The 13,460-nt window shown below is 33.7% G+C and overlaps 1 protein-coding gene across 2 annotated transcripts in view; it reads left to right on the top strand.

Moving 5' to 3' along the window:
* CHD1 (chromodomain helicase DNA binding protein 1) overlaps positions 1-13,460 on the top strand; it is a 73,948-nt gene that overhangs the window by 20,164 nt on the left and 40,324 nt on the right. For both annotated transcript variants that reach the window (XM_034960293.3, XM_034960291.3), the window contains exons 3-12: positions 3,969-4,170; positions 5,159-5,275; positions 6,097-6,161; positions 7,721-7,870; positions 7,977-8,248; positions 9,321-9,546; positions 10,262-10,362; positions 10,590-10,768; positions 11,706-11,833; positions 12,588-12,804. In XM_034960293.3, coding sequence (XP_034816184.1) covers positions 3,969-4,170; positions 5,159-5,275; positions 6,097-6,161; positions 7,721-7,870; positions 7,977-8,248; positions 9,321-9,546; positions 10,262-10,362; positions 10,590-10,768; positions 11,706-11,833; positions 12,588-12,804 — 1,657 coding nt within the window. The remainder of the gene's footprint in view (positions 1-3,968; positions 4,171-5,158; positions 5,276-6,096; positions 6,162-7,720; positions 7,871-7,976; positions 8,249-9,320; positions 9,547-10,261; positions 10,363-10,589; positions 10,769-11,705; positions 11,834-12,587; positions 12,805-13,460) is intronic.

The following is a 13,460-nucleotide window of genomic DNA, read 5'->3' as shown; positions in this document are numbered from 1 at the left end:
CTAATTGTGGAGCTGGGTGATAGATTCATGATAATTTATCATATTGCTCTGTAGTTTATATTTGAAATTGTATATTAAACTTGAAAAGACACTTTAATTTGAATTACTGTTTTATCTTTTAACTGTGGTATTTCTCCTTAATTTACCCTAAGAAAACACTATAATTTTATCACAGTACCTATTAATGGTGGTTTTTCTTTCGTGAATTGAGGAAAAGAATTCAATGGGTTTATTTATTTATTTATTTATTCTGTGGGTGTATTATCTGAATTAAGAATTCAGTGTTTTTAGCAATCTACCTACCACTTTAATACTGTTGTGCTGGTGAGATTTAATACACTTTAAGGATAATTCAAATGTTGTACAGATATTTCAGTTTTATAAAAGATTAGTAATACTGGTTATTACCTAAAATAAAATATTAATTGGAGATCAGAGATTTAATAGCCAAATTTGTGAGTTTTACATAAATTATGTAAAACTGTGTCCCCTATATCTCTTTGATTTACTTATTTAGTTATTCATCTATCCATGAAACATTGTACTCTTCATTTAATGCTTGACATGAGAGCAGCAAAAAGCAATCCCAGCGCTCAAGGAACATAAGATCTTAGGTAGGGTACCTGAAAACAAAAACACTACAGTGATTATTACATCGTTTGCTCATAACCAAGATAGAGGTATATATTCCAGAAGTTTTGGGAGTGCTGTGGAAGTAAACCTGATTTAACATTGGGTTGGGATAGAGTTGGCAGAGATTTGCTGGAGGAGTAGCTGTGAGGTGGGACTCAAAAAATTACATAATAAAAAGAAAAGAGAAGGAATGGTACAAAGGCAGGAAGTGGAAAGAGTAAGTGGCTTTCAGAGAATTACATGTAGCTTGCCATAGCTTGAACTTAGGGATTTAAGTGAGCAACTAGTTGAAAATAGATTGGAGAATTAGAGAGAGATCCTGAAAGGTCTCATAGATGTTTGTTGAACTTTGTTATAGAACAGAAGACAAAAAAGAAAGGCCACCATCAGCTTTTTATTTTAGAAAGAGCATTTGCAGCAGTAGGTGGAAATAAAATTACTTTATTAGGGAGAGGCTTTTCACCTATTTTAGCTCAAAGTTTTAAGTCTAATTTTTTTTCTGGCCCCATGTATATTTTTCTTTCATTTTTAAAAATCTCTTTTTAAAAAAATCATGTAAAACATTTACGTAATTCTAAAACTGAAGACTCATTTCAATTGCTGTTCCTTCTACTCTTCCCTCCCTCTCTCTTTAGGCGATCATTTTCAAATTAGTTGGGTTATTCTGCCATTGTTGCTTTTCAAAAAATACAAGCAAATATATATAAATATTTTTCTTTCTTATGCAAAAGAAACATTCTATAAACATTTGGTATCTTTTTTTCACTTAAACTGTATCTTAGATCATTCTATAGCAGTAAATAAGATATTCCTTACTCTTTTTGCTTTTTTTTTTTTTTTTTTTTTTTTTGAGATGGAGTTTTGCTCTTGTTGCCCAGGCTGGAGTGCAATGGCGTGAACTTGGCTCACCGCAACCTCCGCCTCCAGGGTTCAAGTGATTCTCCTGCCTCAGCCTCCCAAGTAGCTGGGATCACAGGCATGCGCCACCACATCCAGCCAGTTTTGTATTTTCAGTAGAGACGAGGTTTCTCCATGTTGGTCAGACTGGTCTGGAACTCCCGACCTCAGGTGATCCGCCCCCCTCTGCCTTCCAAAGTGCTGGGATTACAGGCATGAGCCACCGCTCCCAGCTCTTTTTGCATATTCTTTATCGTACTAAAGAACAACTCAATAAAATAAATACTTTATTCAGTATTTCTAATACCCAAGGTAAAGACATTCTAACAATAAACCTGTGCAACTAGAGTAGCATAGCCTCGGGCTGTTGCTTTTATCTCCAGCCAGTACTACTGCCTAAAGAATATGAAAGGAAAGATTTCTGTATTCATTTAAGAATTTTGATTTGTTAACAAGCAGTTTTTACTAGCTATGCATCTGGAATGACTAATGACTAATAAGAATTACAGGCCCACAATAGCCCCCACAATTTAATCATTCATCTGTCTACTGTTCACATATTTATTGAGCACCCATCTGTGTGAGGCACTCTGCTAGGTATTCTGGAAAAAAATTGAGTTTCATAAATATCCATTGTGTCATAGATACAAATTTAAGACATCATGAGGTCTACTTGTTAACCTTACTGTGTATGATCTCTACTTTCAAGATCTTCAGAGGAGATACTTTATTGCTACTAGCAGAATAATTTAATAGAACTCACATTCCTCAAAGAGATACTCTTTTATTTCTTTGCTGAAGAATTCATTTAACAGCACTTTCTTCTAAGTGTTTTCTGACTACTGTACCAAACTTGGTTATATCTTTAGTGCTCCCCATACATGGGAATCAGTTGTCTTAAACATAGCAAAGAATGATATTTATTCATTTATATGACTGTCTCAAGGTTAAATAGTTCTTTTGATGATAAAGACTTCATCTCATCTCAGTCTGTCCCCAGTGCCTAACACATGATAGTTCTCAATAAAGTTTATTGAGTAAATGAAATATTTTGCTTACCTATTATGTTAAGGGAAAAATAAAGTTGTATGTCAGGAAAAAAAATCTTCTAATATCCTTGCTAAAATTTCTCGCAAGGTATGCAAGTAAAATATGGCCTTAAAAATTAAAATTTAATATGCTGTTTTTGGACCTCTAAACTATGTGACCAGAGAGGAGACATGATGGCAAAAATGATCTTCATAGCATATGCCTTTAAGAAGCAAATTTTAATTTACTGTTTCTATGAATACAACATTTATTCCATTAGATTGAAAAACACAACAATGCTTATTCATACTTTAAGCATTTATATATCTCACCTGTAGAATCAAAATTCTTCCTGCAAACTTTTATTTCTCTGTTCTCGTGCAGAAATTACTAAATTCTTGCTCTGGAAAAAGAGAATTACTGTGTTGTCTTAGAGTAATACCTCCATCTGGTGGCATTTTAGAAAATTACAGAAGAGGACAGGAAACTTGTATTTTCTTGTATATCTGTAAACTGTATTACCTGTGGTTTCTCATAAAGCCAAATGAAATTACATCAAAAGTGGAGTCAACCATATGTACCAGAAATTTAATGCCCTAGTTTTCAACATATAAACAAATGACCTTGGGGATAATTATATAATCAACTGTTTAGTCCAGACTATTTCTGCTCTATCTTGGACTAAAAATTAGAAATGGAAAAAAGGATAGTTTATGAAATGTTAATTGCTTTTTTATGTGTGTGTATACACGTTAGGAAATATGAGAATTTGCTATTTCAGATTTATTGCTACAGATCCATAAAGAACTTATTAATAAGTGATTTTCTCAGACAAGCAGTGTTACTGATTTTTTAAAATAAATTATATTTTATCATAGCTCAGTTATAATAAATTATGTTCTCCTGGAGTGATAGAGATGGAAACTTGAAAACAAGCAGAAACTACAAATAAATTTCTGCCTGTTACTGTAAGAATTTTTTTTAACACATTTAATCTTTTCTTCACACATTTCTTACTTTATTATTGCTAGAGCTTTATAAAGGTAGGTACCATGCCTTCAACTTCTTGACTTCTCAAAGTTTCTAACCCAGGATTTTGTACTTAGTAGATCTTGCATATTGTCTTAGAAGAAGATTGCAATCTTATTGCTTATGTTTTAGCCATAAAAATCTATAAAATATATCATAAATCTATCAAGTATGTAATAATCTATCACGTATAAATAAATTATCAACTATGGCAGTTGTTACTATAGATTAAATCAATTCCTTTTTCTTTTTTTTGGCCAAAGATAGTTGAAATATTAAGTATGAAGTAAAATTTAATGATTTGGGGCTTTCTGCTGACGTCTAAGAAAAATTAAATTCCTAATGAATTTTGTTTGAAATTGTTTATTTTCAAATTATAGCCAGTCGGATGATGATTCTGGGTCAGCTTCAGGCTCTGGATCTGGTTCGAGTTCTGGAAGCAGTAGTGATGGAAGCAGTAGCCAGTCAGGTAGCAGTGACTCTGACTCCGGATCTGAATCAGGCAGTCAGTCAGAGTCTGAGTCAGACACTTCCCGAGAAAACAAAGTTCAAGCAAAACCACCGAAAGTTGATGGAGCTGAGGTAATCAATAAAATACCCAATGAAAGGTAGATTGCTTGTATTACTTTGGGAAAATTTAGAGGATTGGTTTATACCATTCTTAATCTAGCTTTTAGAGAAGACAACATTTTAAATTAAAATTTACTTTTAGTGATTCTCACATTCATGGTGGTACACCTGTGGACTAATTGGCTTGGAATAGATGCATTTTTGAACTAGAAAGCACAAAGTGTAAATTACACACAGGCAAATAAAACGTTTTCTGCCTCTTAGGCAGAAATTGAGTTTCATAAATATCCATTGTGTCATAGATACAAATTTAAGACATTGTGAGGTCTACTTGTTAACCTTACCGTGTATGATCTCTACTTTCAAGAGCTTCAAAGGAGATACTTTATTGCTACTAGCAGAATAATTTAATGGAACTCAGATTCCTCAAAGATAATGATGGAATAGGGTAAGGGGCTATTCTGTTTGAAAAAAACTACAAGAGATACAAAAACTTGTCTATACTTCGTGGTAGTATACAGTGTTACTCAGAGTACCAGTCTGTGATGAGATAAGATGCTTGAGGGCCAGAATATAAATCGACACACAGCTTCCTTCATAGAGAAAAATGTTGCTACCGGCCCCCCCTCAAATCTGAGCTAAAACAATGTGCCTAGTGACATCGTTGATGTATATTCTGACTCAGCCTCTTCACCTCACACTGATAAAATAGGTAACCACACTATGAGTAGCACTAATACAAATAATACTCTTAGCATCAAGAGGATATTGATTAATATTGTCTGTGGAACTCAACACACCATTTTTTTTTATACATAACTAGAGCTCAGCATTTTATTTAACTATATTGCAATGATAATTGTGTTACATATAGGTAAGGAATATAGTCTTTATTACTTTGAGGCAGTAAAGATGGTGGTATAGTTTTTCAATAAATTAACCTTTTTTTTTGCAGTTTTCTTAATACTTCTTCATTCACTGGTTTATATTTCTATTATAGTTTTGGAAATCTAGTCCTAGTATTCTGGCCGTTCAGAGATCTGCAATCCTCAAGAAGCAGCAACAGCAGCAGCAACAACAGCAACATCAAGCCTCATCTAATAGCGGATCAGAAGAGGTGCATTTTCATCATGAGCTATTATTTTAAAAGTGGACATGCTGCTGAATCAGTTAACTAGTATTTGTGAAATTATTAAAAATAATAAGTGCTTTGAAAGAATAAGTAGGAAATACTTTATATATCAAGAATCTTGAAATACAGATTTTGCTTTATCCAGTAATTCCAATTTTAGGGATTAATCCAAAATAAGCAGTGGGACATTTGTGTGCATTTGCTCATCACAGCAAAATTAGAAATAAACTAAATGTGAACTCTGTGGGAAATAATTAAATGTGATGTGCACCTACACGCATATACATGTATGAATGAAGGAATATTATATCATTAAATCATATTTGTACGAAATAATAACAGAAATCTCAAAATAATATTTTTGAAAGAGTAGATGGCCACTATAAACAATGTAGTTTGTGTGTGTGTGCAAGCATGCATACATGTATGTTTGCACAAAAACATTCAGGAAAAATTATAACAAAAAGTAATGGTGAAGAAAAAATTCAAAATTTGGCATGTTGGCACCTAGGATTTCTTGTTTTGGCTATACTAGGCAACAATAATGGTCTCCAGTGAGGGTAGATTTTAAGGTTTCATACAAAGTGCTGACATTTTGCTATTTACTTAATTTCACTGGCTATATTAATTTGCAGTAAAAATGTTATTACTTTCAGCTAGTTAACATAAATAAAACTACATTGAAAAAAGGCTTCACAAGTGCTGTTATTCTTAAAGTGAATGTTAAATAGTATAGCAAATAAAAATTTAATATGGTTAAATTCTAATCATTAGTGGATGATACTGACTTTATTTCTTTTCTACAGGATTCCTCTAGCAGTGAAGATTCCGATGACTCATCAAGTGAGGTCAAAAGGAAAAAGCATAAAGAGTATGTCATTTTGTTCAACTGACTACTTCATTTTAGAAAAATCCTGATTATTTCGTATTTCTTTCTTTATGAAAATTGTTGCCAAAAGGAGACTCTTCTAAATTCTTAGTTCATGGCATTTTATGAAGTTAATTTACACCATTACACAATTTAAAGATAAATCTTTAACATTTATCTTTCTGTGACCACCTGAGGGTATTATGCCATTTCTTTATCTCCTGTAACACCCCCTATATATTTTTAAACTTTAATGATCTCCCTAGTTGTAATATCAGAAAATCTTAATAACTTGGGAATATAGGAGTATAGGGATGACAGGATGACTGATTTTGGATGGTTCTTATAATTATGTTAATAGCTATCCTTACTATTCAGTTGCATGTGAAATTTACTTCATACCGTAGAACTCATTTTAGAAACTCACTGTAATTTCCTAAAGATCTTGACCCAGAAAGTATTAAGAATACTTCAGATTCTCAATCCATGTTTATTTTAATGATTTGGAAACATTATTCCATTTTCTTGTCTTTTATTTTCCTATTTGCCTTTGATATTCTGCATATTAGATTTGTTACTTATTTTTCCCAAAAAAAGATTCATACCTTTTTAATGCGAAGATTTGTATCTTTTATTAGTCTGTTCTATCTTTTATTCTGAAAATTCAATCATTTATCTTTGGATTTTTTTTCCTTTCTCTTTCTACAAATCTCTCTGGTCCTCCTATTAATAGATGTATATTGGATCATCCAGTTTTTTTTCCATTATAAAAATACACAACGGAGACTTTTTTTCGGTGTGCAAGCCCTGAAAAGATCTCAAAGTAAAAAATTTGCTTCTACTGTTTTTATCATAAGCAGATTTTATCATATATGCTTGTTTATGTAGCCTTCATCATAGTTACAATTGGTGCAAAAGATACAGAGCAATGAAGCAGAAGCATAGCTGAAATAGGATATAGTGTATTTGTAAGAATTCAATGTGTGCCTTTCATTTGAACTTCTTATGATAGCAAAATATTAGCATCCATTATTTTTCTCTACATGTTGATTGGAATGAAATAGACTTAATAGACTAAAAATAATAATACAGGTAAGGTACTCAGATTGAATATTTGAGATGGTACTGCTGTTGCTCTTTTTTTTTTTAATTTTTCTATGTTTCTTAATGAATGTGCACTATTTAAAAAATCAGTTTAAACAGGTGTTTTTCAAAATCACAACCTCTCGAGGATTAAAATGGCATAGATTAGTATCTCTTTTTTGAGAGGGCAAGTAGAATAATTTTATGAGATTTTCATCTATAATGAAAATTAAAATATCATTTATTTGCTGTTCACTGACGTATAACTAAGTGATTAGCAAAACTAGAGTTGTGAGAGAAGTCTATGAAGAATATTTTCCAGAGTGTTTTTGTTTTATAAATATTTCATTTTTAGCATGAGTAAAAACAACAGTATTTTTGATAATGAATATAGTTTGGTTGATTTGATCATCTTTGTATTAGGGATAAAACTTGCCATATAAGTACAAATAAAAATACTTTATAAATTTTGTCTGCAGTGAAGATTGGCAAATGTCTGGGTCAGGATCTCCATCTCAGTCTGGTTCAGATTCAGAATCTGAAGAAGAGAGAGATAAAAGCAGTTGTGATGAAACAGAATCTGATTATGAGCCAAAAAACAAAGTCAAAAGCAGAAAACCTCAAAATAGGTATGGTCTCAGTTTGGTGCTGAAAATTGATTGTGGAAAGTATTTGTTCTTTTTGTATGTAGTTTCTCAAATCTTGTTTTTTTTTTTTCTCTTTGCACTTTCCTAGATCTAAGTCAAAAAATGGAAAGAAGATTCTTGGACAAAAAAAGAGACAGATTGATTCATCTGAGGAGGATGATGATGAAGAAGATTATGATAATGATAAAAGAAGTTCTCGTCGCCAAGCAACTGTTAATGTTAGCTATAAGGAGGATGAAGAAATGAAAACAGATTCTGATGACCTACTGGAAGTCTGTGGAGAGGATGTTCCTCAACCTGAGGAAGAGGAATTTGAAACCATAGAAAGATTTATGGATTGTCGGATTGGGAGAAAAGGAGGTAGTTTTTAAAAAACCATTTATTGTTTGGTTATTTAAATAATATTTACAGGAGTAGAGGGCTGGGCACAGTGGGTCGCCCCTGTAATCTCAGTACTTTGGGAGGCCGAGGCCGATGGATCAGGAGTTCTAGACCAGCCTGGCCAACGTGGCAAAACCCCGTCTCTACTAAAAATAGAAAAAGATTAGCTAGGTGAGGTGGTGCGCGCCTGTAGTCTCAGCTACTTGGGAAGCCGAGGCAAGGGAATTGCTTGAACCCACGAGGCTGAGGTTGCAGTGAGCTGAGATTGCACGACTGCACTCCAGCCTGGGTGACAGAGCGAAACTCCATCTCAAAAAAAAAAAAAAAAAGGTAAAGTATTTAAGATTTTTCTACAGTGTTGAAAGCTAAGAGGGTGGATTTTTTGTTGTTGTTGTTTTACTTATGTTTTATAAAAGCTACTTTGCTTAGCCTGAGTACCTTCTTAATAACCACCTGACCACATTTCTTTCTTTCTTTGTGACAGAATCTCGTTCTGTTGCCCAGGCTGGAGTGCAGTGGCGCGGTCTCAGCTCACTGCAAGCTCCGCCTCCCAGGTTCACGCCATTCTCCTGCCTCAGCCTCCCGAGTAGCTGGGACTACAGGTGCCTGCCAGGACGCCTGGCTGATTTTTTGTATTTTTAGCAGAGATGGGGTTTCACCGTGTTAGCCAGGATGGTCTTGATCTCCTGACCTCATGATCCGCCCGCCTCGGCCTCCCAAATTGCTGGGATTACAGGCGTGAGCCACCGTGCTGGGCCTCCACCTGACCACGTTTCATATATTGTGGATAATTATAGAATAATGCTGTGGGATCTCAGGTGGATCTCTGTCTTTTTATTTTTTCTAATTTGGAAAAGGAGGGGATTATATTAGATAATTCTGAAATTCTCCGTTTTATTTATGAGCAATAGAATTTCCCATAAGTTTCTATACCCCCAATACTTTATTTAAAAGAGTATATATTTTTGTACTCATATTATTGAAATTTTGAGTTGAAATATAATCCTACAACAATTAATTACATGGAAGGATCTTGTGCTTTTGTTTTCAGCTACTGGTGCTACTACAACCATCTATGCAGTTGAAGCAGATGGTGACCCAAATGCTGGCTTTGAAAAAAACAAAGAACCAGGAGAGATTCAGTATTTAATTAAATGGAAAGGATGGTCCCATATCCACAACACTTGGGAGACAGAAGAAACCCTCAAGCAGCAGAATGTTAGAGGAATGAAAAAATTGGATAATTATAAGAAAAAAGATCAGGAAACAAAAAGATGGTAAGTATGCTGTATATCATATACTTCTTTTAATAGTTCAAAGATTACTAAGCCTTTATGTTAATAAAGAATACATAGTAACATTAAATGATAGCCTAAAATAGCTATAGACTTTATAATACAGTTGGCTGTCTTTGTCCACAGCTTCTCTATCCTTGGTTTCAACCAACCGTGGATTGAAAGTATTCGGAGGGAAAAAAAACAACAATAACACAAATTAAAAACAATACCATGTAACAACTATTTGCACTGCATTTACGTTGTAAATGTAAAATTGGGTATTATAAGAACATCTAGAGATGATTTAAAGTATGGGGGAGGATGTGTGTGGGTTATATTTTAGGTACCATGCCATTTCATATAAGGGACTTGAGCATCCTCAGATTCTGGTATCTGTAGAGGATCCTGAACCAATCCCCTGCAGGTACTGAGGGATGATTTTATTCCATCTCAAGGAAAACTCCTAGGGGGTATACCTATCTAAACCTATCCTTGGTAACAGTCACATAGAGTGTGTCTCATACATTATAAATTACAAATTTTTAGTTAAAAATTAATGATGCTTTATTCCTGTTTGAGTTTCTTTATTACTCAAACTTGGCCCACACGGTGGCAAAATGGGAGATTTTGTGCTACAAATAGTGTTGGGGATGGGGGAGTGAAAGGTTATTTATGGGAGATTTTTAAGTCTATTCCTGGATTAATAATTTTTCAGGTTGAAAAATGCCTCTCCAGAAGATGTGGAATATTATAATTGCCAGCAAGAACTTACAGATGATCTACATAAACAGTATCAAATAGTGGAACGTATAATTGGTTAGTGATAAATGATTCTGGTTAAACTTTCTTTTTATGCTTGAAATAATCTGAAAAAAGTCATAAGTTTGCCACTTACATATCAAACACAGTAGCTTGCTCTTACTAAAACAGTATTGTAAACTAGATAGCTACATTTTACTTGTGTAGCCTTTACTAAGAATTATGTATCTGATGATTAAATGTTAAAAAAAAAAAAAATAAGTAAATGCCTGATTCTCTCACAGCTCATTCCAATCAAAAGTCAGCAGCTGGTTATCCTGATTATTACTGCAAATGGCAGGGCCTTCCATACTCAGAGTGCAGCTGGGAAGATGGAGCTCTCATTTCCAAAAAGTTTCAAGCATGCATTGATGAGTATTTTAGCAGGAACCAATCAAAAACCACTCCTTTTAAAGATTGCAAAGTGAGTATTGTCTAACATTTTAAATTATTAAAAATATATTTATACATTATAAATATTTACAAGCCTAAATACAAGAGTTGGATCCTGATTTCAGATAGACTAAGGGAGAATATTTCTTGGTTAATAGGTCTTACAGGAAGTGAACTTCTGCAATTGCTGTGTGTTTTTTAGTTTTAGTTTTATAATTTTTTATTTCAAACTTTCTCTTTTAAAAAAATTGTAAATGATGTTTTCGTCAATGTATCTTCTTAAGTGTTGTCTTTTATCTTGTTGAGCATCACTATGTCAGAAAGATGAGTTGGTTATGGTGATTGTCAGGAAGGGTTGGGAGAATAAACAGAAAAAACCCCTTGGAAACTAGAGATATGCTCAATTTTAAAGATAGTGGATATTTTCTTAGAAGGTAGAGAAAAAGGAGAGTGATATAGGAAAGTATCCAGAACTACCTTGCACAATACTTTCTGCATCCTTGTAATTTACCCAGAGTTACTAGTGATGTGTTGAGATCTATGGACTACTAGACTTTCTTTCCTTATTACAAGAATTACATTCTTCATAGGGATAACTTGGAATTCAGAAATTGAACGGTAAGCTAAGCCAGTTTTATGGTTTGTTTGTAGCTTAAGGCTGGAGTGATGGTTTTGAACAATTTAACGTAGGTTTTGCTTGTGAAATACATGAGACTCATATTTTGGCAGGAAGTTAATTTTCTCTATAAATTTTTGTTTAAAAAGGCAAAATATTTCACTGTTCATTTTTGTAGAGTAGTAGAAAACAGTATTGACTGAATCCTCAGGTACATTTTGAGTAATGGAATCTCTGAGCTTGATGATTAGAGATGAAATTTAAGAATTTATGGTAAAGCTGAGGCTTTCATCTTTTAGTATAATTTCTTATATTTAATAACTCTACATAATAATGTTTATTTCTACTAAAGGTATTAAAACAAAGGCCAAGGTTTGTAGCCCTGAAGAAGCAGCCATCCTATATTGGAGGACATGAGGGCTTAGAATTAAGAGATTATCAACTGAATGGTTTAAATTGGCTTGCTCATTCTTGGTGCAAGTAAGTATATTTTGAATCATCTATTTAATTTGACAGAGTAAGAATTTACCAATACAGGATTCAGAAAAGATTTCCATTTACATAAAGGATAAGACTCTTTGGCAGTTTATATGCTAGTCTTTGTATTTCCTAGTTTGTATAAACAATACTTACTACATACTAGGAAGAAAATCCAGTGGAGTTGGAGTTTAATTTGATTGTTGCCTTTTTAAAATATGTTTTTATTCAGTTTAAAAATCAAAATGCATATCTGTTCTCATCCCATGCTATTCCTGGAATATTTCTCTTTTTCCTAGTTATTTTAATATCCATTTACTCTTCTACATTTTTTTTCTATCTTCTGTGGCCCCCCACTCTACTTTTGTGAATCTCGGTTGCAATTTAGCTATAGTTTTTTTTTTAATCTGTGTTCTTCCTATATACTTTTTACTTATTTAATATATCTGGACTCTACTACTAGTAGATGAATTGCATTATTGGCTTCATAATTGATTAAACATAATACTATTAATCTTTAAGCCTCTTCTGGCCCAAAACGGTCATCTCCTTTTACTTTTCTTACAGCATAGTGATTAAGTCTTTAGCCAGATACCTTTACATTTATTATTTGTAGTTAATAAAAGTGGTATATTCTATATAATACCTATCAGATTAATTTTATTTAACTTCATAAAAACATATACACATGATGTAAAAAGGTTTCTTTGTATATTTGAATATTTCCTTGCATGCTAATTTTTTTTTAACTTTGTAGAGGAAATAGTTGCATACTCGCTGATGAAATGGGCCTTGGAAAAACAATACAGACGATCTCATTTCTGAATTATTTGTTTCATGAACATCAATTATATGGACCTTTTTTATTGGTAGTACCGCTCTCCACTCTTACTTCCTGGCAAAGGGAAATTCAGACTTGGGCTTCTCAAATGAATGCTGTGGTTTATTTAGGTGACATTAACAGCAGAAACATGGTAAGTTGTTTCCCTGTAAATGTAGAAATCAAAATGTACTTGTCTTTGAGATCAAGTGTTTTTGTTGTTGTTGTTGTTTTGAGATGGGGTTTCACTCTGTCTCCCAGGCTGGAGTGCAGTGGTATGATCTTGGCTCACTGCAACTGGGACCACAGGAGCACGCCACCACTCCTGGCTAATTTTTTATATTTTTTAGTGGAGACAGGGTTTTACTGTGTTGCCAGGCTGGTCTTGAACTGAGCTCAAGTGATCTGCCTCCCTTGGCCTCCCAGAGTGCTGGGATTACAGGCATGAACCACTGTTCTTGGCCTAACAAGGATGAGGGGTTTTGTTTTGTTTTGGTCTGTATAACAGTCTTTGTTTCTGGCATAGAACTTGCCACAAATAAGTTCTCAGTACATGTTTAATTGACTGTAACAAAGTCAGTTTTGGTTTAGTGTTACTTAGTATATATATTTGACTGTTTTTTTGGTGGGTTTTTTTTTTGTTTTGTTTTCACTCTGTCATCCAGGCTGGAGTACAGTGGTGTGATCTCGGCTCATTGCAACCTCCACCTCCCAGGTTCAAGTGATTCTTCTGCCTCAGCCTTCCAAGTAGCTGGCATTACAAGCGCCTGCCACCAGGCCCGGCTAATTTTCATATTTTTAGTAGAGATG

This window comes from Pan paniscus, chromosome 4 (assembly GCF_029289425.2).
Source record: "Pan paniscus chromosome 4, NHGRI_mPanPan1-v2.0_pri, whole genome shotgun sequence".
Lineage (NCBI taxonomy): Eukaryota > Metazoa > Chordata > Mammalia > Primates > Hominidae > Pan > Pan paniscus.
This window is presented reverse-complemented; position numbering and strand designations above follow the sequence as displayed.